At 38.5% G+C, this 25,122-nt stretch overlaps 1 protein-coding gene across 1 annotated transcript in view; it reads left to right on the top strand.

Annotated features, from left to right (window-relative positions):
- Nucleotides 1-22,790, top strand: part of LOC140239811 (uncharacterized) — a 57,160-nt gene extending 34,370 nt beyond the window's left edge. Inside the window, exons 6-25 of the mRNA XM_072319633.1 lie at nt 2,501-2,579; nt 3,032-3,073; nt 4,173-4,205; nt 5,080-5,232; nt 5,881-6,075; nt 7,557-7,676; nt 8,037-8,144; nt 8,962-9,057; nt 9,528-9,638; nt 11,227-11,337; nt 11,671-11,778; nt 12,527-12,658; nt 16,178-16,294; nt 17,237-17,359; nt 18,140-18,229; nt 19,473-19,568; nt 20,124-20,202; nt 20,903-21,180; nt 21,759-21,901; nt 22,629-22,790. Of these exons, the coding sequence (XP_072175734.1) occupies nt 2,501-2,579; nt 3,032-3,073; nt 4,173-4,205; nt 5,080-5,232; nt 5,881-6,075; nt 7,557-7,676; nt 8,037-8,144; nt 8,962-9,057; nt 9,528-9,638; nt 11,227-11,337; nt 11,671-11,778; nt 12,527-12,658; nt 16,178-16,294; nt 17,237-17,359; nt 18,140-18,229; nt 19,473-19,568; nt 20,124-20,202; nt 20,903-21,180; nt 21,759-21,901; nt 22,629-22,790 (2,376 nt within the window). The remainder of the gene's footprint in view (nt 1-2,500; nt 2,580-3,031; nt 3,074-4,172; nt 4,206-5,079; nt 5,233-5,880; nt 6,076-7,556; nt 7,677-8,036; nt 8,145-8,961; nt 9,058-9,527; nt 9,639-11,226; nt 11,338-11,670; nt 11,779-12,526; nt 12,659-16,177; nt 16,295-17,236; nt 17,360-18,139; nt 18,230-19,472; nt 19,569-20,123; nt 20,203-20,902; nt 21,181-21,758; nt 21,902-22,628) is intronic.
- The last annotated feature ends 2,332 nt before the right edge of the window (nt 22,791-25,122 follow it).

Genomic DNA, 25,122 nt, shown 5'->3' with positions numbered 1-25,122 from the left:
AGTGAAAAACCCTATGTATGATAGCATTGTGAGAGCGTTAGACTGCATTGTGACGCATCGTTATTTAATTTACATTCTTTATTGATATATTTTCATAAATATTTCAAGAGTCGGATTGGATTACAATTCTCACTTACAGCTTTGTAGAAGTCTGAGTCAACAGTATCACACAGTACTTCAAGACGTATTTTAGTACAAACGATTTCTTGAGCCTGCACCGTTTCAGGCTCTGTTCTGGATACGGCGGTAGAAACTCATTCTTTTTTGTTGTTTATTTTATCATTATTTACTAATCTCTTTTCTAACTTACAGGTAGCGGATTTCTTTTCAGGCCAAATTCGGAAATGTAGTGTTGATTATTACTTATACATTTTCTCATGTTGTGACAGTTCTATTGGTTCTCATTTTAAAGTGAGCCAAAACCTAAAAACATTTTCACTTATAATTTCCAAAGAGTATTATGCAGGCACGCAAACTCATTTTAGTTGTATTTCATTTAAATGTAATGGGTAAGAGGGTATGAGAGAGAATGGAAAGTGCTGAGCTATGAAGTAAAATGGTAAAGTAAAAAGTTTGTCAGATAGTATTACAGAAGAAACTCATTCTTTTTTGTTTTTTTATTTTATCATTATTTACTTATCTCTCTTCTAACTTAAAGGTAGTGGATCTCTTTGCAGCCCAAATTCGAAAATGCCTAGAGACAGCTAGTAACCAAATATGCTACTATAATTTAATAAATAAGAAATAACCATTCCAGTATGTATCTTAGTGTGCACAGTAAGACAGATCAAAGCAAATAGGAAAACATCTGAGCACTAAGCCTGAGGTCTGAATTTGCACTCAACTTCTTCCAATGGCTAACGGATGTTTAATTTTTGAATTTCACTGACCTCCAAATTTCACAAAGAAAACCTTCTTAGCATGATGGTTAATATGACATTTGACTGATATTGGAGATGTTTGCGAATCGGATCTACTACCTTTAATATTATTAAATCTAAAATGATTATTTGAAAGTTCGGAAATGCTGGAAATATCCTACCACAAGGAGGCAAAATGTAAATGGTTCACATTTACAATTCATTTTGTTTTAAAAATTTTCTTATTTATTTTCGTTTTTGACAAACTCGCATACCAGGCTCCAGGCCTGCTAACGCGGGTATACAATAGAAAAAATAAAAGTTAAAGCAACACCAGCAAAATCACTATTCTCAATTTTGCGGCGCGCTACGCGCGCAGAGTCCCGAACACAATTAAACTTTGCAACTTCCTGGCAAAATGAGTTTTTACTATTTCCTAGATGAAATACCGTAACGCGATTGCATGCAACAGACAAAAATACAAATTTCCTCGAGACTTTAAAACGTCATTAAAACAGTCAAAATTCACAATTTGCGGCGCGCTTCGCGCGCAAATTCTTATACAACTTTTGTAGTTCGGTCGTCCAAAGAATATATACATATATATATATATATATATATATATATATACATATATATATATATATATATACATATATATATATATATATACATATATATATATATATATATATATATATATATATAATTGTGTGTGTGTGTGTGTGTGTGTGTGTGTGTGTGTGTGTCATCATTGGTATTGGTACCGAAGGTCCGTTTTTTTAGTGACCGCACCCCCCCTTGAAAAATCCTGGCTACGGGCCTGCATTATTACGAATATAAAAACGGATTGTCACTTGAGTTGAAGAACGCTGGTCCGAAGGTGATCCATGAGATTACATTGAATTTGCTCATATTCGTCCGTTGTTGTTGTTGCTTTTATTTCCGTCTTCAGATGAAAAAAAAAATACACGATATCCATTGCATATACCTACAGCATGAAGAATCGGGGGATGTCTGTCCATGGATGAGTTGGCTGGTGATGGCAGGGTGGTGGTATAAAGGATGACTGCCCGCGGCCCGTAATGATGCTCATGAGATCTTTGATGTCCGTTTGCACCGTTTCGCGGAAATCAGTCTTTGCTTCCATAAAACCTTAATTCGCTTTTTTCCTTCCGAGTTACGGCATTGCCGGGTCGATTTCTGCTACATTTTTCCATATCAAACTTCGCAAATAGTTCCTTGAACTCCGTTCATTCTGCGTTTCCTTTAACATGTTCATCAGCAAATCTTTAAGTCGTTGAACGCTATAATAAACTCAAGACATTCTGTCATTAAAAGTTTTTTTTTTTTCTAGAATCGGATGCGCAAAAAGTTTAATCTGAAGAAGCGTACATTTCGGAGGCAGCATGCTGAGATTTCAACTTTCCCTTCTTCGTTTCGTCTTCTTTTCCCCCTGTAACACTCTAAACTCTCTGGTCTATTTTCTCAAAATATAATGTCTCTAATCGTCCTGCTCCATAATGCCTCATATGTCCCTTTGCATTCTCTCGATGATAATAAAATTATGATTGAAAGATATATTTACATATTTACCGATAACATTGCTTTTTTACATCTTCATTTTTTTTTTTTTGCAGACAATTCAAAGGAATTCACACAACACCGATCTCGACGACGACATCGAGCTTGACCTAACGTCCCTCATAATTCACGAAGGTTTGTATCATCTACGTAAAAGGTTTACGGAAGCGTAAACGTTCGGTTAGCCCCGTTTGTGCCTTGATGAGCCTATTGCCACAGAAGACCTCCATATATCGTTGTATACATTATCCAAAGTTCCCGGCACAGAAAGGGTTAAAGCTTGCCTGGATGTGCCTGTTGGAAAACGAAAAAAAAACAACAACAACAAAAAACAAAAAACAAACAAACAAACAAACAAACATTAAAGGCAACAGGCTTTAAAAGCGAGAGCATGCGGGTGCATGCAATATCAAGACTATTACATTGTCGAGGTTACTTATATTGTAGACAGGTGTGCATTTCTTAGTTTCTAAAAATTGATTTTTTAAGTATAGTTGTGACAGTGATTTACTAACCAATGTTAAGGAAGTTATATATTCAAGACATACTACAACAACCTGTCTTTTTTCTTCTGTTCTCCAATTTAGTCCTCCTTCAGAATTCACATGAGGTCGCGCAGAGTAACAAAGGTAGGTATAATCTTCAAACTGTGAAGGGAATGATCCCTTAATTTGACTTTAATTGTCATCATTTCATAATCTATCGAGATAGGCATTATGGACAAATGCTCACGATTTACGTGTTTATTTTTGGTTCTTTACGAAATGTTACGATGATTGGTAACGTTAATCACGACGGCTGTTTAAGGCTAAATTGTATGCAACCAAAAGGACTGTCAGATTTAATTATCAAGAAAACAGGAACTGTCTCTTCGTGACATGATCCCTTGAGAGGAAATCTCGTAAACCAACGATTATATCCTGTGATCATGATTTCCTTCATATCGTTGACAATTTGTTCATGATTATGGTCTAATATTTTTTCTCGGACGCGTGCAAGGCAATTTAATCTGTACATAATACACCACTTTCCGTCACATTTACCTGCTCAGCTATTGTGATGAAAAAAAAAACACGTTTCCTGTATTCTCTACATCGATGTATGTTAGACCGAGGTTAGACTCCCTAAAAGTGCTTGGAATCAGAAGAAAAAGAGTGAGAGTGGCATTTAGTTAGAACATACATGATTCCATTATTCTCGATATCCGTTGGCCAAATCTTATGTGCATATGAAAGGCTGTGTCAAAACAAATGCGGGTATGGAGCAAGGGACTAAACAGTATTTTTAATACCTTGTTTCGCCTTTGTTGTCGGTACAAAAGCGCTAAGAGATGAGGCGGTGGGCTGTACGAGCACCGTCGCTAAACTCTGCATCCTGCTGCAGTGTAGTGCGCTTTCGTCCTGAAGCAAATTCAAAGCTCTCGTAACTGCAGACCTATCGATTAATTGGGCCCTATTATTTGGAAGCAATAAGCACTGGACGCGGGAATACCACGAAAAGGCACGCACAAACAGACGCTCTGAATTTTTATACCTTATACAAGTTACGGAAACGTCATCAATATATATTTTTTTTCTCTTCGCAGAATTAATTACTGTGCTAAAGATATTTTAGCGGCATATGTTTTAAAGCAAAATCAGATTAAGATAGACCTTCCTTGGGGTGGAGGTCCCCTTATATAACTATAATTATAATTATGACTCTACCGATTAAATCTTTTGTTCACAGATCAAGTCAAGTGTGAAATACCTACGGAAGACGGTAAGAACACACCGTGAATTTTCAATGTGACATCACGATTAGTGATCTCTCTCGGATCACTTTATTATAGCAACTAATAATACTTTGACAATTGCAGACATTGCATCAAGGGAATGAATGCATATACTTACGAGCAAATTCGGTATGATAAATGTCAAGTCCAATGCTCTCAAGAAATAGCAACAGTACAAGAAAAAAAGTGATGGATCGTGTATTCATCATAATGGTTTCATGGCAGACACGCTGTCTCTAAACGATACTACATCTGTTCAAATTCTCTTGATTACTTGAAGACAATCTCCATCTACAACATTGTCGAACTTGCCATTGCATGATGTCGGAGCAAATGATATCTACTGCTCCGTTCATGACCTTTTTGTACGTGTCGAATTGTTGTTGTTGTTTTTTTTTTCAAAGCACATTACTTTCAAAGTAGTAGATTTTATTTTCCACTCTTCAAAATCGTCATATGAAGGAAACAAAAAGTATGCATAACGAAGATGGCCTTTTAAACAATACATCGGGCATATTATATTAGTCACTCTTAGCCTGGCTTCAATTTTATGAAAAGTTGATATGAGAACAGCTCTTTCTGGAATGGCAATTGTCATAGTAACGACAAGAATTGAGCTTCCTGATTGGTTGTTGCTATTGGAAGTTGCCATTCCAGCAAGAGTTGCTATCCTAATATCATTTATGTAATGGGACCCTGGTGTGTATGTGTGTGTGTGTGTGTGTGTGTGCGCGCGCGCGCTCCTGCCCTATCTGTTGCAGTACACTAGTGAATTGTTTCCGAACTCCTAGAATGCAAATTGTAATGTTTTCAAGTTTCATCCTTTTAACCAACCTTGTTTTTTTTTTTTTCTGTACACAGAATATATTTATTTGAAAGACAGCGATGTGGTGAATGTGACGTCATCGTGCTTTCCAGAAGCCGTCGAGATCGGTCAGGAAATCGCGAAGATCTACGTCGCACCCGAAGGCCATCGAATCAAGATCAGCTTTTGGGAATTCCGTTATATCGAAGGCATGGATAGAACCATTTATTCATTGCTCTGATATCCATTCATTCAATAATGGTCACGACTTTGATATCTGTTACCGCAAATGCGAAAAAGAAACTTGCTACTCAGGAGCAGTTGGAACAGTTTAGATGGAATTCTTCTGTATGCCCCTTTCCACACAATGAGAACACTATTACTGCTATTACTACTGTTACTACTGCTACTACTACAAATGATGATAACGATGATTATAATAACAATGATGATGATGATGGTGATGACAAAAATAATGATATAATGATAATGATGATAGTAATAAATTGTAGTGATAACATTATTTATTACAAAAATAATCAAGAATAGCGATTTCCGCGTTCTTTTGCTTTTTCCTCCAATCTGTGCAAAACAAGACATGGTAACAGCAATGTAATCGTCTAAAATGTCAGCAAAACTTGGAAACGTAACGATCATTTGATTGATAAATAGGTTTGGTAGGCCTATCTAAGAACATCTAGGGGCGAAGCGAAGAAGAAGATATACTAAGAACCTCTTCAGTTGGGCCTATCTATCAATACATACTCCTGTCACACCAGCTGTACTGCTCATTCAAGATGGATGAACGGGAAAACTGATCTCAAATTTTACTTGATATTTCTCTTTTCTCTCACTAGAGCACGAATATCTTTACCTGGGAAGTGCTACAGAGGTCGAAGTCATCGGCACATTTATGGCCCGCTTCACTGGCTACGATATTCCACCCGACATGGTCAGCGCTGGTAACGGTCTATGGCTGCGGGGCTGGAGTTACGGCAGTACGGTCAAGGGGGTGTTTGCCGCCCAAATTAGCGTGATCAAAGATGAGCTGGGTAAGGAAAGACCGTTTCAATGACGCATTCAAAGTAGTTGATGTTTCTTACCAGACTATCATGTGATTGGTTGATTCTTCGGTGATAGTAAAAGACTGGACGTTGCAACAACAAGAAAGGTTGAAATAAAAAACATCAACAATGAAGCAGGCTACCTATAAAGTTTCCACTAGAAAGCATGTCTAATTTAATATTACCACAAAGCTTTTGACAGCATGTTTGTTCACTGCCTTGGCTTTGATGTTATGATAATTAAGCACATTTACACATATTAATGACATGTAGAAGCAATCCGTCTCTTCCCTTTAATACGGGGTAGATCTTACGTCTTTCATGCACATAGAATACAGGTGGAATCCGTAACATTGGTATTGAATGGTAATGCAGACTAAAAAAAAATTGGTTATGGTATAAAGACACATTAAGGGCCAATAGCAATCAATGCTAATACTTTGAAATTCAACCTGTCGCGATCTAAAACTACTGGTAGAGCTACTTTGAATTTTCACAATGACATTGAAGAAACATTTCAATGCATGTGTGCATCATTAGGATTACCCAAGAAAGTCTTCAATTCCAAGACTTTGACTGTCTATTTTCCAACCATTTTGCCTTTACCGACCGAAATGGCCTTATCTGACTAGTCTAACACACAGTCATGTACGTGTTTGCTCTTTTAAGTCAAACAACTGTAAGAGCTCGTTTACAAGTCTGTCCACTTTGCCTCTATCCACACGGCAAGTTTCATTTCTATCCACGAAAGAGGCAAATCAGCTATGTATGTTACAAAAGAAAGGACAACTTTTCGGTTAACAATGCTTAAAACGGACAACTCTAATAATCACTTTTATTCAACGTCATTCAACAACAAACGCTCTTCACAAGTTAAACCTTACAATGCTCATTATGTCCTAGACACACATTTCACGATTTTACAATCTACGCCTGATAACATGTCTACGCCATATACATGTCTTCCAGGACTTTACATATCCTAATCTGTTGTTAAAGGGACTGTACAGTACTGGTTGAGGTGGGGATTCATGTTTTGAACATTCCTAAGTAAGATAATGAGAAACCTCCTCTGAAATATAAAAGAGCATGCAATTTTAAGAAGGATGCAGTGTTTAATGTTGATGAAAATGGTTTTCAAATGGCTGAGATATTCAAAAAAGTGATCTAATAAAAGGCGACAGGCCACGCCTTTTATTAGGATCTCTTTGTTTCACCTTGTTTTTGGATATCTCAGCCATTTCAAAACCGATTTTCATCAAATAAACTTTTGATACCCTTTAGAATTGCATGCTTTTTGACATCTCATAGAGTGGTTTCTGAATATCTCGCAAAAGGTTAAACGCTAAATCCTCACCTCGACCAGAACTGTACACACCCTTTAAATAATGCTTAATGCTATGTGTTCCATGTATTCTTTCCCCGATTTGCTTAATCGACGTCTATTATCCTGCATTCTGCCAGTGCAGTTGACTTTGGCTGCAAGGAAGGCGCCAGGCCGTGCAAGTACGCCTGGAAATGTTACGGAGACGAGGAGGTGTGCGATGGTGACCTCACCTGCCCCAGCGGAACAGACGAGATAGGGTGTGGTGAGTGGCGCTCGAGAGCCGTACCTGCGAGTTAACTTGAACACATCAAACAGACACATAGAATGGTATAGAAGCGTCCTTCCAAAATCGGTACATGAAATAGTTAGCAATTGTTGCTATTTATATCTCAAAATCACACAATTGAAGTGCTTTTTTTTTCTCATAAAATGATTCTTGACTGCAGTTTATGTCTCCTTGGCAACTCAGGCATTTTGTCAGGCACGCACAGCCAAATGCAATCAGACTTTTTTCTGAGGTAATGGTGGGTTGATCATTAGGCAAACAGTAACAATCCCTAAACAACGATTATATGCAAGATACATGTCACATCTCATGAATATTCATTATCCTATTTCCCAGAATGCCATCCGGCGATTTCCTACTTCAAGTGTTCGGACGGGAAATGCTTGGAGAGGCAATACGTCTGCAACGGGCCACAGGGCTGCTCCGACGACGAGGCGTACTGCAGTAAGATCAGTCGATGGGACGCCTTGAAACCCTCCGCACACTACACGACTTTCGCTCGCACGACTGACAGACTTTGGATCCGAAATAAATCACAATAGCCTCAGAATAAATACTCTTGTTTATTTCGGATCCACAATTACTTTGTTGTGCGACCGAAAGTTGTATGGTATGCGGAGGGCTTTATGAAACCAAAGACCACTTTAAACATTTCAAATGGTACTGACATTTATGACAACAATATTTACAATGATGTTAATAGTAATAGAACCTCATAGCTGATTATTGAAATTATAATGATTATGATAACAGTAACGATGAAAATCATAGCTATCAAATTCATATCTTCATTATCGTCATCACAAATTTAATTTCAACTGCTAATTCAATGGGAGTTGAACAATAGTGATTGTCAATGCCACAGAATAAAAACCGGCACCTTCACAAAAAAAAACCAAACTGTTTTGAGTTTCAAATTAATGAGATAATAATTATGATGACAACGAAGACGATAAAAAGTAGAAACGATGTTAAACTTATTGCTATTTTGACGAGAAAGAGTGCAGAAATAATTAAAAGAAGCACCACAAGAAGACAAAATAATAGAATCTTGACATTCGTCCGTAAAACTATAAAGGATAATGGGCGATGACATGAAACGATGGAAGTAATATGTTATCACAGATACAAATAAATATCATCAAAGATGCTGCGATACGAATGCTCGTGAATATTGCAGAAAACGCGACCATTTCACTACCAGTGGTGCTGTACGTATTGTGCAGTCAGTTGTAAATATCTCATTTTCTTTCTCCACCAGACTTCACCTGTCCGAATGGAAAGAATGTAACAGCATCCTTCATTTGTGATGGCGTCAATGATTGTGGGGATTACGCAGACGAGCGACAAAACTGTTGTAAGTTCCTTTTTGTATTCTTTATTTGAAGTTCGTTTGATGATTGTTTGAAATCATTGTTCACACGGAGACAAAAAAAAAAAACCCTCACACACACGCACAAACACAAATTTGTCTGCTAGTTAGTTGCAAGCATACAGACACACAAACACACACACTCACATGCTTACAATAATAGATTTAAGCCCATACCCTTGGCATTTTAGTACATTAATTTCATGGCGTCATCCTTTGAAACACACACACACACACACACACACACACACACACACAAGACTCCACCATACATACAAACACATGGCATGATATTTGATAGCCGTATACCTTTACCCTAAAAAGCTACTTTAACACTATTTTTATGACGTCGTCCTACATGAATAGAAGGCCATGTTTATCCAAAATTCGTGTATACGTCATACGTTTGTTTTCTTTCTTTGTTTTCCTACTTTTTTTTTCTGCTCTTCGCGCAGCATGTGACGGGGAGAACCAGTGGGAGTGTGCAGACGGCAGCTGCATCTACAAGAATAACGTATGTGACGGGTTTCAGCACTGCCCTGGAGGGGACGATGAGGAGGATTGTAGTAAGATAACCATTTTCCAAAGCCACGGTTATGGCCGACGGAAGAGCATGCTTTTGACTACGACTGAGTTTTTGAGAACTCAGTCGTAGTTTCTAGTTAATAAATTGTTTGTCAAAGAATTACTATATTTGCACGGGCACCTTCGCACCGTAACAAATTTTCTATTTCGTCACACAGAAGGTCGTATTGCTTTTGGCTGTAAAATGATTCAGTCGTTAAGTGCAAATCATACGTCAATTCATTAAAGGAAACCCAAACTCGACGAGAAATGTGGATTGAGGGAAAGTATCAACTTTAGTAGAACACATCGGTGAAAGTTTGAGGAAAATCTGACAATCGATGCAAAAGTTTTGAATCTTTAAAATTTTGGTGTTCGAACCGCTGGATGAGGAGACTACTAGAGGTTGTGGCGTCAATGAAAATATAAAGAGAATTCCACAAAAATTCATTTATTTTCCATGAAAATTACACATTCCATGAACTTGATACTGGCATAATATGTTAATGGTAGTAATTATTCCCCCTTCTTTTTAAAACAGTTAGTGCAGCGCTCTTTCATTGCGCTAGAAAAGTGAAAGCATATTAAATTTTCTTCGTGTTTTCTTTATTATTGTTGTCCACACATGCGTCATAAACTCAAGTAGCCTCCTTATCCAGTGGTTCCAACACCAAAACTTTTAACATTCATAACTTTTGCATCGATTGTCCGAATTTCCCCCAACTTTCACTCATGTACTCTATGTTACTGCTTTCATTCAATCCACATTTCTCTTTGGGTTTTGGTTTCCTTTGAGTGGAGTAATTTGTTACATGTGTTAGTGAGCCAGAAGGAGACACTTTATAAGCCATCGTCTCTCGAATCTTTGATCTTGACACGAAAACATATTCTTTGTGTTTTTGCCCACTCGATAATAATCACAATAAATTTTCCTTTGAATGCAAGCACTAAGGTGCATGTAATAATCTCCGTCCTGACAGCCCTGCTGGAAAGAACACAGCGTCCCACAGTGTGAGAAACACAGTGTGAACACAATGTGAACACAATGAAAAAAAAAATTGTGATAACAGTATGACATCTCTTCACACTTAGATTCGAGCGTTTTAACAGTGTCAACACATTGTGAATTACCGATTCACAGTGTGACACAGATCATTACCATGTCAACACTCTGTGAAAACCAAACCACAGTGTGAAATCATCTCCACACTGTTAAATTCGAGCGTTTTCACATAGTCGACTATGTGATCACACTGTGAACACACTGTGGGACACTGTGTTCTTTCCAGTAGGGCTAGTGTACGATAAGACAAAAATTCTGGTGGATTATAGGCTGAAAATTTATATTGTTCTTAGAAGGATATTGCGAAGTAAAGATTTATGGTGCTTAGTGTTTTGCTTAAGGATTGAATACGTATTGAACAGCATTTTAGCGTTAGCCACATGTTTATGATCAAACTCGACATGTCAACGCGTAATGAAATGTCAGACCTTGTGGGCCTTTTTCTTTATTTCTTTCTTTCTTTCTTTCTTTCTTTCTTTCTTTCTATCTTTCTTTCAATCAATCAATCCATATTTTGCTCCCTGCAGTTTGCCAAAGCTGGCAATTTCATTGTCGGAATGGACGTTGCATCCCGTACTGGGACTTTTGCGATGGCAACGACACTTGCGGAGATAACAGCGATGAGGAGGAGTGTCCCAGTGAGTTAGAGGGAAGAGGGTGGGTTTGATTCTGCATTCCAGTACATACAGCATCTTTGCAACGGTAAACCAAAACATGTTTCATCACTGCTGCTTCAAATACCTGTTCGTTCCGAAAAAAAAAATAATGATAGCAGGACCATAAAACTACCATAAGTGAATATCTGCCTGTGATGAGTATCAGACTGCAAGTTCGTTTGAACAGACAATACAAACAACAAAAATATCCCCCAATTAAAAGCAAACAACAACAATAACAAAGGAATACGAATGCCAAGACAAGAAGAGTTTAAAATGACCACTAAATTTGAGACTGGGTTTCCCGTTTCGCAGAGTGTCCCGGTCGATTGTACCAATGCGAGTCATTCCAGTGCCTGCCCCAGTCTGCTGTGTGTGATGGCGAGATCGATTGCTACGGTGGTGACGACGAAGAAAACTGTCGTAAGTATTCTTCTGACTATCTTGGTTTTCTCATAATCTTACTATCACTTCACACACGCAATACCTTGAAATTGGAGCATGTTATTATACATAATGCTAGTGAAGACCCCCCCCCAAAAAAAAAAAAAAAATCACACAGAAATACTGGCATTAGCAAGTAAAATGTAATTCAGTTACACGTACAACGTCTATGATTATAGCACTTCGAAATGATTGTGGATCTGAGTATATTTAGAGCGGGTATTGTTCCATGTATCTTGAGTGGAATTAACGTAAACTACAGGGAGAAGGAAATCAAGAACATAGGTACGATAAGATCATATGAGACGGATGTTGTATAAGGGAACCTGAAGTGAAAATCGTAAGCTAGTATTTTGTTGATATCTTGGAGTAAGCCTTATTTAAAGACTAATACGTAATAAGTCCAATGCCAGTGTAGGACCAGTCACCCGAACCTCCTTCCCCTTTAGAATCATTGATGGTATACAAAGCACACACACAAAGCAAAAACACGTGAAAATTACTTTTCATCGATGAAAACATCGCATGCATCGATCAGCATTTGAACACTAGGCCTACTTTGCTTTGCTCTTGGTATGTAAGTTCCTTCCCTTTAATCATTTTGCAACACTGGGCATTAACCCGGTAACTCAAATAAGTGTGGCGATCGCCAGTGATCACGTGGTGCATTCCGTTCCCTTACAAGAAATGATTGGATTCGCCTGTTATATCAATTCAATAATAACAGCGACACCGGAACCGTGCAAGGAAGATGAGTTCGTGTGCTCTGACGGAATGTGTCTGCGGGCTAGCCTGAAATGTGACGGCGTACTGCAGTGTACCAACGGGACTGATGAGATAGACTGTGGGCAAAAGTCCGGTCAGTTTCTTTGTTTCTTCATCTCTTTCTCTTTTGTTCATTTTTGCTGCTTAAGGATTCCATACAAATATTTTCGTAGGTCCCGTGACTATTAGTTTTGTCTGGGTGCCAAAGTCAGATTTTCGGCCGTGTTTTATAGTCCGCTCAGTGTTCTTTTTTTTTTTTTTGGGGGGGGGGGGGACAGTTTTAACGTATTTTGAGGGGGGCTGAATCCGAATCTGGATGGTCGATGATGCTATAACTCTTGAATTCTTACAGATTTTGGCCTATTTGCCTGGTGAAAGAATAAAACAAACAAACAAACAAACAACGTTTTTTCCTATTTCGAGGGTTCCCAATCCAAATTTGGGTGATACAATGTTTACCTCCTTCAAGATTTTGAAATCTATAAAAGATTGATGCCAAAATGATTACCAAAATGGCCACCAAAAGCTAAGATTTTTATGTGTGCATTTTATTGTAAAATCTAATGATGAAAAACCGAAAAAAAAATGATGTTACTCTTCTTCAAGGGTGCTGAATTCTAATCGTAATGATGAACTCCTTGCGTCCCTGAGGACTTTAATATTTTCAGAAGAAAAAAAAATCTGAAATTTCCTATATGTTCTTAACAGTTGGGAAAAATTATGCTCTGAAGTGATTTTGGAGATTGAATCCAGGGTGAAAAGCAATAATATGCATTCTCATGTACATTTCAGTTGAGCGAATTCGTCAAATCAGCCAAAAATGGTATCCAAAATGGCCGCCACAATAGTAATCTTATCATACTCAGATATCCCAGTAATGTTCGTCTCATTGGATGTTTCACGAGTATTAAAAAGGTTGATACATCCTCTCCACCAGAGGAGAGGAAAGTCTGACACATACGAATGCAAAGATGACCGAATCATGCCAAACACACACACCACACACACACACACACACACACACACACAAACAAGATAACTTTTAAAATGGCCCCCAATAAGCACATAAAAAAAACCCTCGTCAAATTTGAGCAGAACATGCATGAGGCCTGAAAACAGTCTACCTTGCGTTCACTTGGAGTCCATTCGGCAGAGCCTACCTGTCAGATAGGTAGGCATGTTATATCACAACCACTTTCTCCATCGTTACATCCTCAACAAAATCACTGCAGGCCAACAACGAAAATGACTAAATGTGTTCCCCATGTTCATGTCAGTACACATTCTCGTCCAACTGTGATGGTAAACATGTCTACAGTAATCAAATGCCAAAACCGCTTAAAAAAGACACAAAGCAAGAAAAAATTTTATCACGACTGTGCTGGCATCTACATGGGTATTTCTAATTTGAGCTTTTATGCTTCGTATGTGTTTAGTGTATGGATAGGGCGTGACTCTTGTATTCTTACATTTTGCGCGAATAAGTACCGGCAAATAAAAACCTTGACACTAAACCGTGGTATTCGCGCAATCCGTATAGAAAACCCGGCTTGCAATGTCCATTGTCCACTCCAGTCTTTTGAAATTCAATCCTTCGACCATACTTAAAGCGTACTTTATGTTTAAAGCTCCTTTCCAACGACGGGTATAAAAGGCCGACCAGCAGGTGTATTGAAACTGTCATCAGTAACTCACAATCTGTTGTATACAGAATTACTGGAAATCTGAGATTGTGAGGGGATTAATCCTTTATTTTCCAAACAATAAAGGGTTTGGTCTTCACATGCAAATCTTTTTCACATCACCTACATAATGTGATTGTGTTGTTGGACACTGTCCTCTCTAGATTTTATACAAAGCGGCTGGCAGGAAAAGACTAGGTTACTCGAGCTGTTGGACACTCTCCTCTATAGATTTTAGAGAAACCGGCTGGCAAGAAAAGTCTAGGTGAATCGGGAAATCATTCATGCGGAACATGCAGGAGTCAATAAAAGAGATGCACCCCCCGGATGGTCGGGCGGAACTCTCCCTGGTGGTCGCCGTGAGTGGACGTGCAGCAGAAGCCCTCACGCAATGGTGCCCACCACCCGAATACCCACACCACCACCAAACCCATGACGAGCAACCCCACACTATGGGGCGCCAAGCGTCGACGAAATGACCAACTTCGCAACGAAATAGACCATGTGACACTTGGCACCCCATACCACACCAACACCACCACTATCCCGAACAAAACCAACTGCGTGACACGTAAAGTATCTGCAGCAATATAAAAGCTATAACAATACTCATTGTAAACGCTACTCTTTTTTTTAACCATATACGTACCATAGCGTCGACGAAATGACCAACTTCGCAACGAAATAGACCATGTGACACTTGGCACCCCATACCACACCAACACCACCACTATCCCGAACAAAACCAACTGCGTGACACGTAAAGTATCTGCAGCAATATAAAAGCTATAACAATACTCATTGTAAACGCTACTGTTTTTTTAACCATATACGTAAAGTATCTGTAGCCATAAAAAACTATAATAATACTCATTGTAAACGCTACCCATCACTACCACGACCGTAAAGTCTAATGTCGTTTAAGCCTACAGGAATGTTAGACTTGGGCAACCATTTTGATTATCTCAAGTCTTCATGGATACAAGAGTCACCACATCCAGATTCAGATTCAGCAAAAACCATCATTTCTTTTCAGTTTTCACCATTTATGATGGAATACCAAGGAATTTCAGACACTGGCTCCATTTTGGCAGCCATTAAAACAATTAAAGGTGAAAGAAAATTCATCCAGATCCGGATTCAGCACCCCCGAAATATGGCTTAACCATCAAACCGTTTTTAATTTTCAATTATTTTCAATATTTCCCGAAATATGGCTTAACCATCAAACCGTTTTTAATTTTCACCCTTTATAAGGAAACATGGGGAATTTCAGTTTTTTTTTCACCCTTTATAAGGAAATATATGGGAATTTCAGTTTTTGGCGGCCATTTTGAATCTCTCAGAACCCTCAAAGGTTCAAGAGTTGCATCATCCCAATTCGCATTTAGTACAAACCAATAAAGGCAAACCACTAAAAACATCAGGCGGACGGTAAAGCAAGATCCGGGCCAGCCTCTGACACCAGGCTAGCTTTTTGTCAAGGCCCTCTCGCTTTATGATTGCTATAACGGGCGAGTGAAGCGAGCCCAGCCGAGCACGACTCGCGCAGTCCAACTCGGCTGAGCTCCGTTCGTTCGCCCCAGTCGCTCACCACCATACAGCGAGAGGGCCTTGGCAAAAGGCTACTGACACCCAGACTGTGTGTGAGTTTTTGTTGTGTGGCAATCTACGGCAATTCGATAGTAACTAAAACCCAACCAAAAAAAAAAAGAAAAAAAAAAGAAGAAAAAAGACAAAGCAAAACCAAACAAAACAGGACTGTATTACTGTATTACCATACTATATTACCATACTGTATTACCATACTATGTTACCATACGCACAAATTTGGCGATTTATGGGAGCATCCACATTTACTTACACCTGGGGGGTGTTTCAAGAAAGTCATTTTGCGTTCTCGTATATAACGATTTTTTTTTATCCTGCAGACGAATGTGCGTTGTACTGCGATGGGGAGTGCATCCCTGAGAGTTGGATCTGTGACGGGGTTGACGACTGCTCGGATGGCGAGGACGAGCCCGACTGTCCGATGGAAGACTTCGAGCGTAAGTGGCCGTGAGCCAAAATATTAACATGGAGCTTTAGATTTACGACGCGGAAGTTAGAGACGACGATTGCGTTGGACGTTCTCTCTCCCTAAGTAGCCTTAGGTTACGCAAGGACGCAACCTACAAAAATAATATGGCGCCCCCATTATATGATAAGTGCATCAAGTTGCCCTATACGTCATGATTGAGCGGACGTAAGAATAGCCCACAACGCGTAGTGAAAACTCAGACAACGCGAGCTATAATAGATTGCTTTTGGTAAGCAATTTTGCGCATGCTCAGAGCAGTTTTGTACTTTTATTTTCCTCTGAACGTCCCCGTCTCGAAAATCTAGAGCTCCCTATTATCAAAGCGCAACGTAAGTTGCACAATAAATTGTAATAGTAAAATATATATATTTTTTTCTTTTTAACCAAAGTAATGATGTCACAGTCTTTTGTTATAGCTTGGGTTGGAACCAGGTGTGAGCATGAACACTCAGGCTTGGTGAGGTTGCTGAGAACCAGTTTCCATGGCAATGAATGACTAAGTGATCTCACTTTGGTACTCTGTTCTACCTGTATAACGACAACACACATGGTCACAAAAGACACTATCAAAGACTGATTGTTATGAACATTATATCATTGTTAGGTATACCTATGATATCTATTTTAGCAATATTATCATCATTAATATAGTTATGAATTGTCATTTTCTCAGCGGTAGACATGCTTAGACAGCAAGGAAAGTTAAGGCCAGTAAAGCAAAGTAAAACAATTGAAAACAAAGTAAACCAAAATAAATCAAAACAAAGCTAAGTAGATTAAATCAAAGTAGAGTAAAGTAAAACAAGGTATAGAGTTAAGTTAAGTTAAGTTAAGTTAGGTTAAGTTAAGTTAAGTTAAGTTAAGTAAGGTAAAATTTTATACCTGACACATGTTTCCTTATCATTGACAGCGTGCGACGAAGGTATGTTCCGCTGTCCAGAGCGACAGTGCATTCCTAGTCACCTGGTGTGCAACGGCATCCGAGACTGCAAGGGAAACTTTGATGAGATGAACTGTACCTCCAATGCTACGGGTAAGGATTGAAATATTGCATCGTATAGTTTATTATAATATCATATGTTGTTAAAGAAAACAAATATATTCATCTTGCAATGTAATAGCTTCATAACAGACAGCAACAACAACGACAACAACAACAAAAGCATGGATCCTGAATGTGATCCGGATTACTTCCAAAAGTTAATCATCTGTTCCTTGTGTCATTATCAAGTTTCCCTGAAAATCTTATCCAAATCTAGTCTTTCTTTTAGAGTTATTTTGCAACAGACAGAAAGACCAACGCCGAAAAAACAACAACAAACAAACAAGTATTTCTGAAAGAGGGTGTTCCCCCTGGCGGAACCCCCCCCCCCAAAAAAAAAAAAAAAAAAACCAAAAAACCGAAAAACCAAAAACAAACAAACAAACAAACAACCCCCCCCCCCAAAAAAAAAAAAAAATAAATAAAAAAATAACAGTCATCCAGCGGCAAACGTATTGACCAATTCTGATAATATGTATTGCACCAAAGTAAGAATGATACATCAAAATTAAGATTTTTGGTGACACATTTGCTCCAGCGACAATAATTGTTCCGGTCTTATTTTCTCCAAGGACCTAATGTTATGGTTAGTGTTGTAATAGGGTTTTAGGTTTAGTTTGATGTGAGGATTAGGATTAGGGTTAGGGTTATGTTTGTGGGTAGGTTTTATGTTTGATTTAACATGAAGATATTTCATGGGAGCAATAGACGTGGGAGCAAATATCATGGAACCAGATTTTTAGTCTTCCTCTTCTTCTCGCCTTTTCACAGATCTTTGCCTGAACATGACAGCGACTGATTATTTCGTCTGCGATGGGAAAGAAGACTGTCCAGGAGGAAAAGACGAAAGAAATTGCGAAGGTCTGAAGGACATTTTATATTCTAAAGTTCTCTCATTCATCACGTATTTGGAACGTTTTCTTATAATAAAACTGTTATACGGATCTGGGAGGGGGTGGCTGTGGTGGTGGAATAGTGGAAGGCGATTTACAGGGGCGGATCCAGGAATTTCTTAAAGGGGAACGTAAAGAAAAAAGGCCACTTTCGGGTTTCCTGCTGACAAGCAAAAAACAAAACAAAACAAAACAAAAAGGCTCCTCCGTGCAATTTTTGTGCCACCTCCTCCGTGCAATTTTTGTGCCACTTCCGGGTTTCATCGGCTGACAAGCGAAAAAAAAAAAAGGCTTCAGCGCAATATTCTGGTGAACAGAATGAAAGGGGGCGCACACGCCCATTTTCATTTTTTTTTCTTTTAATTTCTTTTATTCTAACAAAAATAAACGGGGAAAGCGCGCCCAGTGCCCCCCCCCCCCGCATCCGCCACTAGCGCTTTGCCACTCTACAGCTTCTAATGTGGTCAGCGCCCCTCCCCTCCCCAGTACAAAACCAGTGCAATCTGGGAAAAAAAGCTGAGGTTTAGGGACTCTACCTTCTAAAGGTCAGAAGAGAGTACGCGTCCTCAGAACTCCTTCTCACTGTACTACTTGCCAATATACTCGTGAGCTAACAGACTGCAAATAAAAACAAGAGCTAAGCATGAAGAGAGAGTTTGTGTACCTATATCACAAAAAGAGGCGATCCTTTGCTAAGGCGGCCTTACCATCGCACGGGATAGTACATCAGCGAAACTCTGAAGATTTGTCAGTCTGCGATCTTGATCGAGTCAAATTTGTCAGTAGCATGGATATTTGTATAATGTTAATTAATACTAGAAGAGTTTGTTCGCAAAAACCGATAAGTCCATTTTTGAAGACTTTGAAGTACGGTCTCTGTCATAAAGTACAAAATAATACCTTTTAAATGATATATTGGTCACTACATACAAAGGTACATTTTTGAAGTTATGGTCAAAAGAAGCAAAAATTTTCTTATTATTCTCTGTATTTTTCTTGACCTTTAATCGCAAATATCTCCATTTGGCAAATATGGACTTATCGGTTTTTGCGAACAAACTCTTCACTTGTTTTTCTTCCTCTCCTTTTTCTTTTTGCTACTTCCTTTAATGTCCTTTTCTTCTTCTTCTTCTTCTTCTTCTTCTTCTTTTTCTCCTCTTCCTCCTCCTCCTTCTCCTCCTCCTTTTTCCTCATGTCATATCCATCTCAAGGTTGTGGAGTGCGTCCTGGTAGGCAAAGAAAACGGCGCATGCTCGGTGGCCGGGAGACAACGTCACCTGAATTTCCCTGGCAGATATACTTGGCAGGTAAATACAGCACCCCTTCCCCCATCTTATGCTCAATGATTATATAACTTTAGGGACATCAAAGCACCAGGATTAGGCCCGTAAAGAAACACGGCTGAAACAAAAGACAATTGGCCGAAAATTGCGATAAAAATTGTTTTGTTGCAATCGTTCCGCTATCAAACTTTTACCCAAAGAACCGCATGAACTGTCAAGGAGCTACTGGTCAATACACTGCCGATTACTGTATAATCTCTCCTGATTTCATATCTCACTTTTATATCCTTATCTTATAGCTAACTTGACACATCACTAACTTGTACACATTCAGGTGAGGAGCGTATAATTGTAAACAAGTAGGCCGAATAAAAGATCAGCATTGGATTGCGATGCAATAAATTCGAGCAATGTCTCAGGATATTAGTTAGTAGTTCCCTCACAATAAAGAGATGAAACTCATGAAGTTTTTTTTTTTTTTTTAAGTTCGTTCATTTGTTTGTTTTGCTTTGCTTTTTGTGGTTGTTTCCAAAGATAACATTTGTTTATTTTGCTTTGCTTTTTTGTCGTTGTTTCCAGAGGTGAACTCCACGAAGGATGTAAACTGTGGCGGGGCAATCCTAAATAGGAGATGGATAATTACTGCTGCACACTGTATGTAAGTGAATATACCACATGGTTGCAGTTGTGCATTTTTTAATGCAGTGTACTATACGTGAATGTCGATTTACACAATAAAGTAAACAACTATTCAAATCCATCTGGGAGAGAGTTTTTCTTCGACGTAGCGATTTTTTTTTTAAACTTATGTGAGGTCGACTTATATGGGGGGTTGAGTGTTACATTTTTAAGACATTGCTGTTGGTGTTGTCCTGGTTTACAGCATTTCTTTCCCATTTTACGTTTATCGGTATGTTTCCCCCCCCCCCATTTGTTTCCTACTTCGACTCTTTTCCTCACAATTTGTACGTCATCCGTTTCACCGAATGCCCTTGAAAGATCACTCATAGACCCAGAGACTGATAACAACAACACAAAACACCACCAAAACAAAACAAAACACAGAATTGAAGTTAAAAGCTTTACCCCAAGGTGTAGACATTATAGGTCTGCGTAAAGTAAGAAAACTATGGCTTAAATCCAAACAGAAGAAGGTAAAGATTAAAAAAAAAAGAAAACCAGATGAAACACAAGAATCATGACTGATGTTAACATCAGGCTGCTGTAAAACAACACATCCAAGTAAGTGTCGATGGATAAACAACAATAGTTACTAAAAATCCATTCTCGTCACATTCTTGTAAATTGTACGTCTTACCTCTTAACAAAATTATCTGGACTTCTACATTCGATAACAGAAGCACATTCCAAATCGGTGTCACCCAAGTCGTTACCGGTGCCACCAACCGATTTGACACCGGCGAGAATCGACAGATAGTCGACATCGTCGACGTGTACGAGCACCCAGATTACACGTTCAACGGCTTCTACCTGCTCTACGACGTGGCCCTGATTCAGCTGGCAGAGCCACTCGTCATCAAAGAAGACGCGAGGCCGATCTGCCTTCCCGACGTCGGCTTCGAGATGGAGCCCGGAACGTACCTGACGACAACGGGTTTCGGCGAAACTGGATCAGGTAAGAACACAATCCTGGAAAGCGCCCTCTACCCCACTCTCGGTGTCAATTTAAGAGGTCTCGCAGTCTCGGAACACAGAAACTGTACCACCAATTTAAAGTCCTTGTGTACCTACTCAACCCAAGAAAATTAGATTCCTAACATAAGTTTGTATATTGTAGAGGTAGGTAATACGGGCCTTTCCTCAGAGTATGAATCTTAAAATATCTTTATGATGGAAGAAGAAACAATAAAAATAGACAAGTTTGCAGTGAATTTATTTGAACCCCAAAAGAAAAACCCAACCGTTATTCTTAATACGAAAGGGGAGCGTAATCCCGACTGACATATTTTTTTTTCTTTCTTTAACAAAAACTTTGAGGCATATTACCGAAATAGTTTATACACGAAATTACGATACATTATTCATCAACCATTCATAATTTCGTGGTATAGTTCAATGCTCACGTCGGTCATGTAGACATGATTATAACAGACCGTTTTTCTATTAAAAAAAATTAAAACTCATCAAAACATTGATTATGTTCTAATTATGTTTGTGTGTTTGTCTTTACTTTATATTGTAATCGGTATCTAGGGTCATTATCAAGTAACCTGATGGAGACGCGATTACCCATCATTCCCTCCGATGTGTGCGTCCGGTGGACGGAGCACACTTTGGATCACGTGTCACGTGTAATCTGCGTGGGTTACGCGACTGGGGTGCAGAGTCCATGTTATGTAAGTATATTTCCCGCGTTATTCAAGTATTGAAATGTATAGAATACGTATGTGTGTGTGTATGTGTGTGTGTGTGTGTGTGTGTGTGTGCGTATTTGGTATCAAAATCATGTGAAATATTTTAAGCTATATTTATCGTAATCAGTTCATTGGTACATTAAATTCAAGCCCCTTTCGACTCTAAAATTACATGGTTGCTTTGTTTATTTTGTTAACACATCCACAGTGACTGGGTAAATTTCATTTGTATTATGTTGAATCAGAAAGAATTACTGAGGAAAAAGTGTGTGTGTGTGTGTGTGTGTGTGTGTGTGTGTGTGTATGTGTCTGTGTAAACGAGGTACATGATATTGTCGGTTGAGATTAATCTGAATTTTTTCCCCGTCGATTCATTCATCAACTCGATCTATTTAGTGTCTGAAATGGATTAGGTAGGATGGGAGCCAGTGCAATGCTTTTGCGTAGATTCAATTTTACTTGATTTGAATACTGTATTGTACATGTAAATTGTACTAATACTTTCCTTGCATCACATATTGTTTGAAAATAGTCTTAACTCCAGAGCCAGAACACATAAGTTTATATACCCCCGGTCGTTTGATTCTATAATGCTTTCTGTTCGATTCACATTTCTTTCTATCTTAGTGTTGTGTGTATTTGTCTGTTTGTTTGTTTGTTTTCTATTCGTTAAATGATTTTTATTCTACTCCGTTTGTCACTTGACAAGGGTGACTCCGGGGGCCCTCTATTCGTGGAGAAGGACGACGCCTGGTTCATCGTTGGAATCGTGTCTGGCGGAGCGTGGTGTGGCGCCCCCTATATGCCAGCATTCTACACACGCGTCACTGTGGTTCGAGAATGGATTGATGACGTCATTAACTTTAGATAAGAGTCGCTATAGTCTTGCTTTTCTCAACAAAAAAAAAAAAAAAAGTTAAAATGAACATGCTTGTAATACGTTACGGTAAAAATGATCGTTACAGGTGCTATATACTAGTTGTCGAATCTCTGTCCCTCTCTCTATTTATTTCATTGCAATGTGCTTGTGGAGACGTTTGCGTTGTTGATATCTCATCTGCGCAGCCCCCCTCCCGGCCACGTGATCCCCCGCCCCATCCTCCCGCCCCCTTCCACCTCCTCGACCGGTCTCTCCATAACTGTCCAAACAGAACGTGAACGTATAAATTTTGATGTCCACACGATTACAATTGTTTCATATCCGATCGGTATGATTAATTCCTAAAAATTCGTGGACAATAACAATAATATTTTATTTTGCATTCCCTTGCAAATACTTCGAACTCGTAGCCGGCGACTTTTTCACTGGGCTACATTTAACATGCTTATGACAATAAAGTACACTTTTTGAAAGTGCTGAATTACTCAATGACAAAGTAATACTAGTATAACTTGTATCATGGGGGGGGGGAGGAGGTAAAAAGGTAATACATCGTAAAGTAACGCACATGAAGAGCTAGTGTTTCGTGGAAGTTACTACAAAAGTGTTATTGTAAGCGTTGTGACACGATGGCTGAGACCATGTTATGGCAACTAGAAGAGGCTCAAGAGTGGTCACGGGGAATAACAGGAAATACAGTTACACTTCATTGTTGTCTGCTAAAAACGGTGTAATATGTCGAGCTGGTATACGTGCTATTCCAGAGTCAAACGTCAAAAAAAAAAAAAAAAAAAAATCGACGTGTGGATGCTAAAATTTACCTTGCTCATATAATTACCAGCAACCTTGACAGGTCATTAGCTGCTCGCATGATACGTTAAGTGCTATGACATTACATGTATTATTATTTTTTCTCGCTCAAGTTAAGTTTCGAGGAGTATAGTTAAGTACTCACAAAAAGATACAGTCTTACTATTGTAACATAGTTCAGTATCCTGGACGAAAAACTAAAAAACTTGAGGAATGTAGAATGTAAAACTTTCAACAATGACATTTTCCAACAATGACATTTTCCGATCTTACCTATTTTTGCAATAGACTTTGTTGCCTATTTTGACGATTCTTTTTTATCCTGACAGGATTAAAATCCCATTTCTGATATGAACTAGATTCTCATGCAGTCTTTCCAATCTGAGGGAAATTTTCAACCTGCCAGAAAAAAAAAATAGTTAAACAAACAAACAAACAAACAAACAAACAAACAAACAATAAAAAGGATATACGAATTATGTTAGCATCTGATATATTTCTGCTATGCTAAAATAATGCTGGGTTCGATGTATAGATCAACATTGTTAAAAGATATTGATGACGTATTAATAGTTCTGTGCTTTTATACATTTTTTATTGTAGTTTGTGTCTTTTTCTGTATCATGTTTTTATTATATGATTATAGTACGATTATGTACATATGTGGTTCATATTTATTCCAGTGTGTGATATATTTGCATCAATACTGTATAGCTGTTTTTGCACTTCATTTCAGTACTCGTGATTAATATCAGAGTATTTATTGACTGATTTACCTTGTTCCACAGGAACGAACCGATATCCAAAATTGAAGCACATTTTAGGGAACTTGCTATGTGATTGCTATGTTGAACAGGTAACATAGTCGAATGGAATACTTGATTGGAGATGGAACTCACAACTTACATTGAAAAAAATTAGAAAACTAAAATTTCAGGGAAAATTATGAATGTTTGTGAAGAAAACAAAATAAAGAGAGACCATCTATAGAAACAAAATGTCCTCCTATAGGAAAATAAGGCACATTCGCACACAAGAAATGTATTTCATTATTATGTTAATGTAAATTGTTTCCTGATTTGAATTTGTAATGCTTGTATATGACTGGACTATAGAAGAAAGTACAATATATACATGAAGCTGAGTTATGTTCTTTTGTAAATATATTTCAACTGTTTGGCGAGGCGTACCAAAATAAGAAGTGACAGTAATCTCCTCATGTAAAGTCTTTGATAGCATCAGTATCTATTTTGTACTCTAGACAAAATGTAATAAACCTCACGTGTATCAAATCCAGTACTTAAATCGCAATGCTCCTCCATGCGTATTATGTATTGCAGAGTGCAAGATTCTGTTGAATTGAAGTTACGTGGTAGGTGTGTGTGTGTGCGGGTGCGTGTGTGTTTTGAATCTATATTAGATGATAAGCTTGTCGTTCTAAAATATTCACAGGGGTCTCAACACAAAAACTGTTACAGTTCGTTATTCCAAAGGTTCGTTATGCCCAAGGTTT

This window comes from Diadema setosum, chromosome 16, assembly GCF_964275005.1.
Source record: "Diadema setosum chromosome 16, eeDiaSeto1, whole genome shotgun sequence".
In the NCBI taxonomy this organism is placed as follows: Eukaryota; Metazoa; Echinodermata; class Echinoidea; order Diadematoida; family Diadematidae; genus Diadema; species Diadema setosum.
This window is presented reverse-complemented; position numbering and strand designations above follow the sequence as displayed.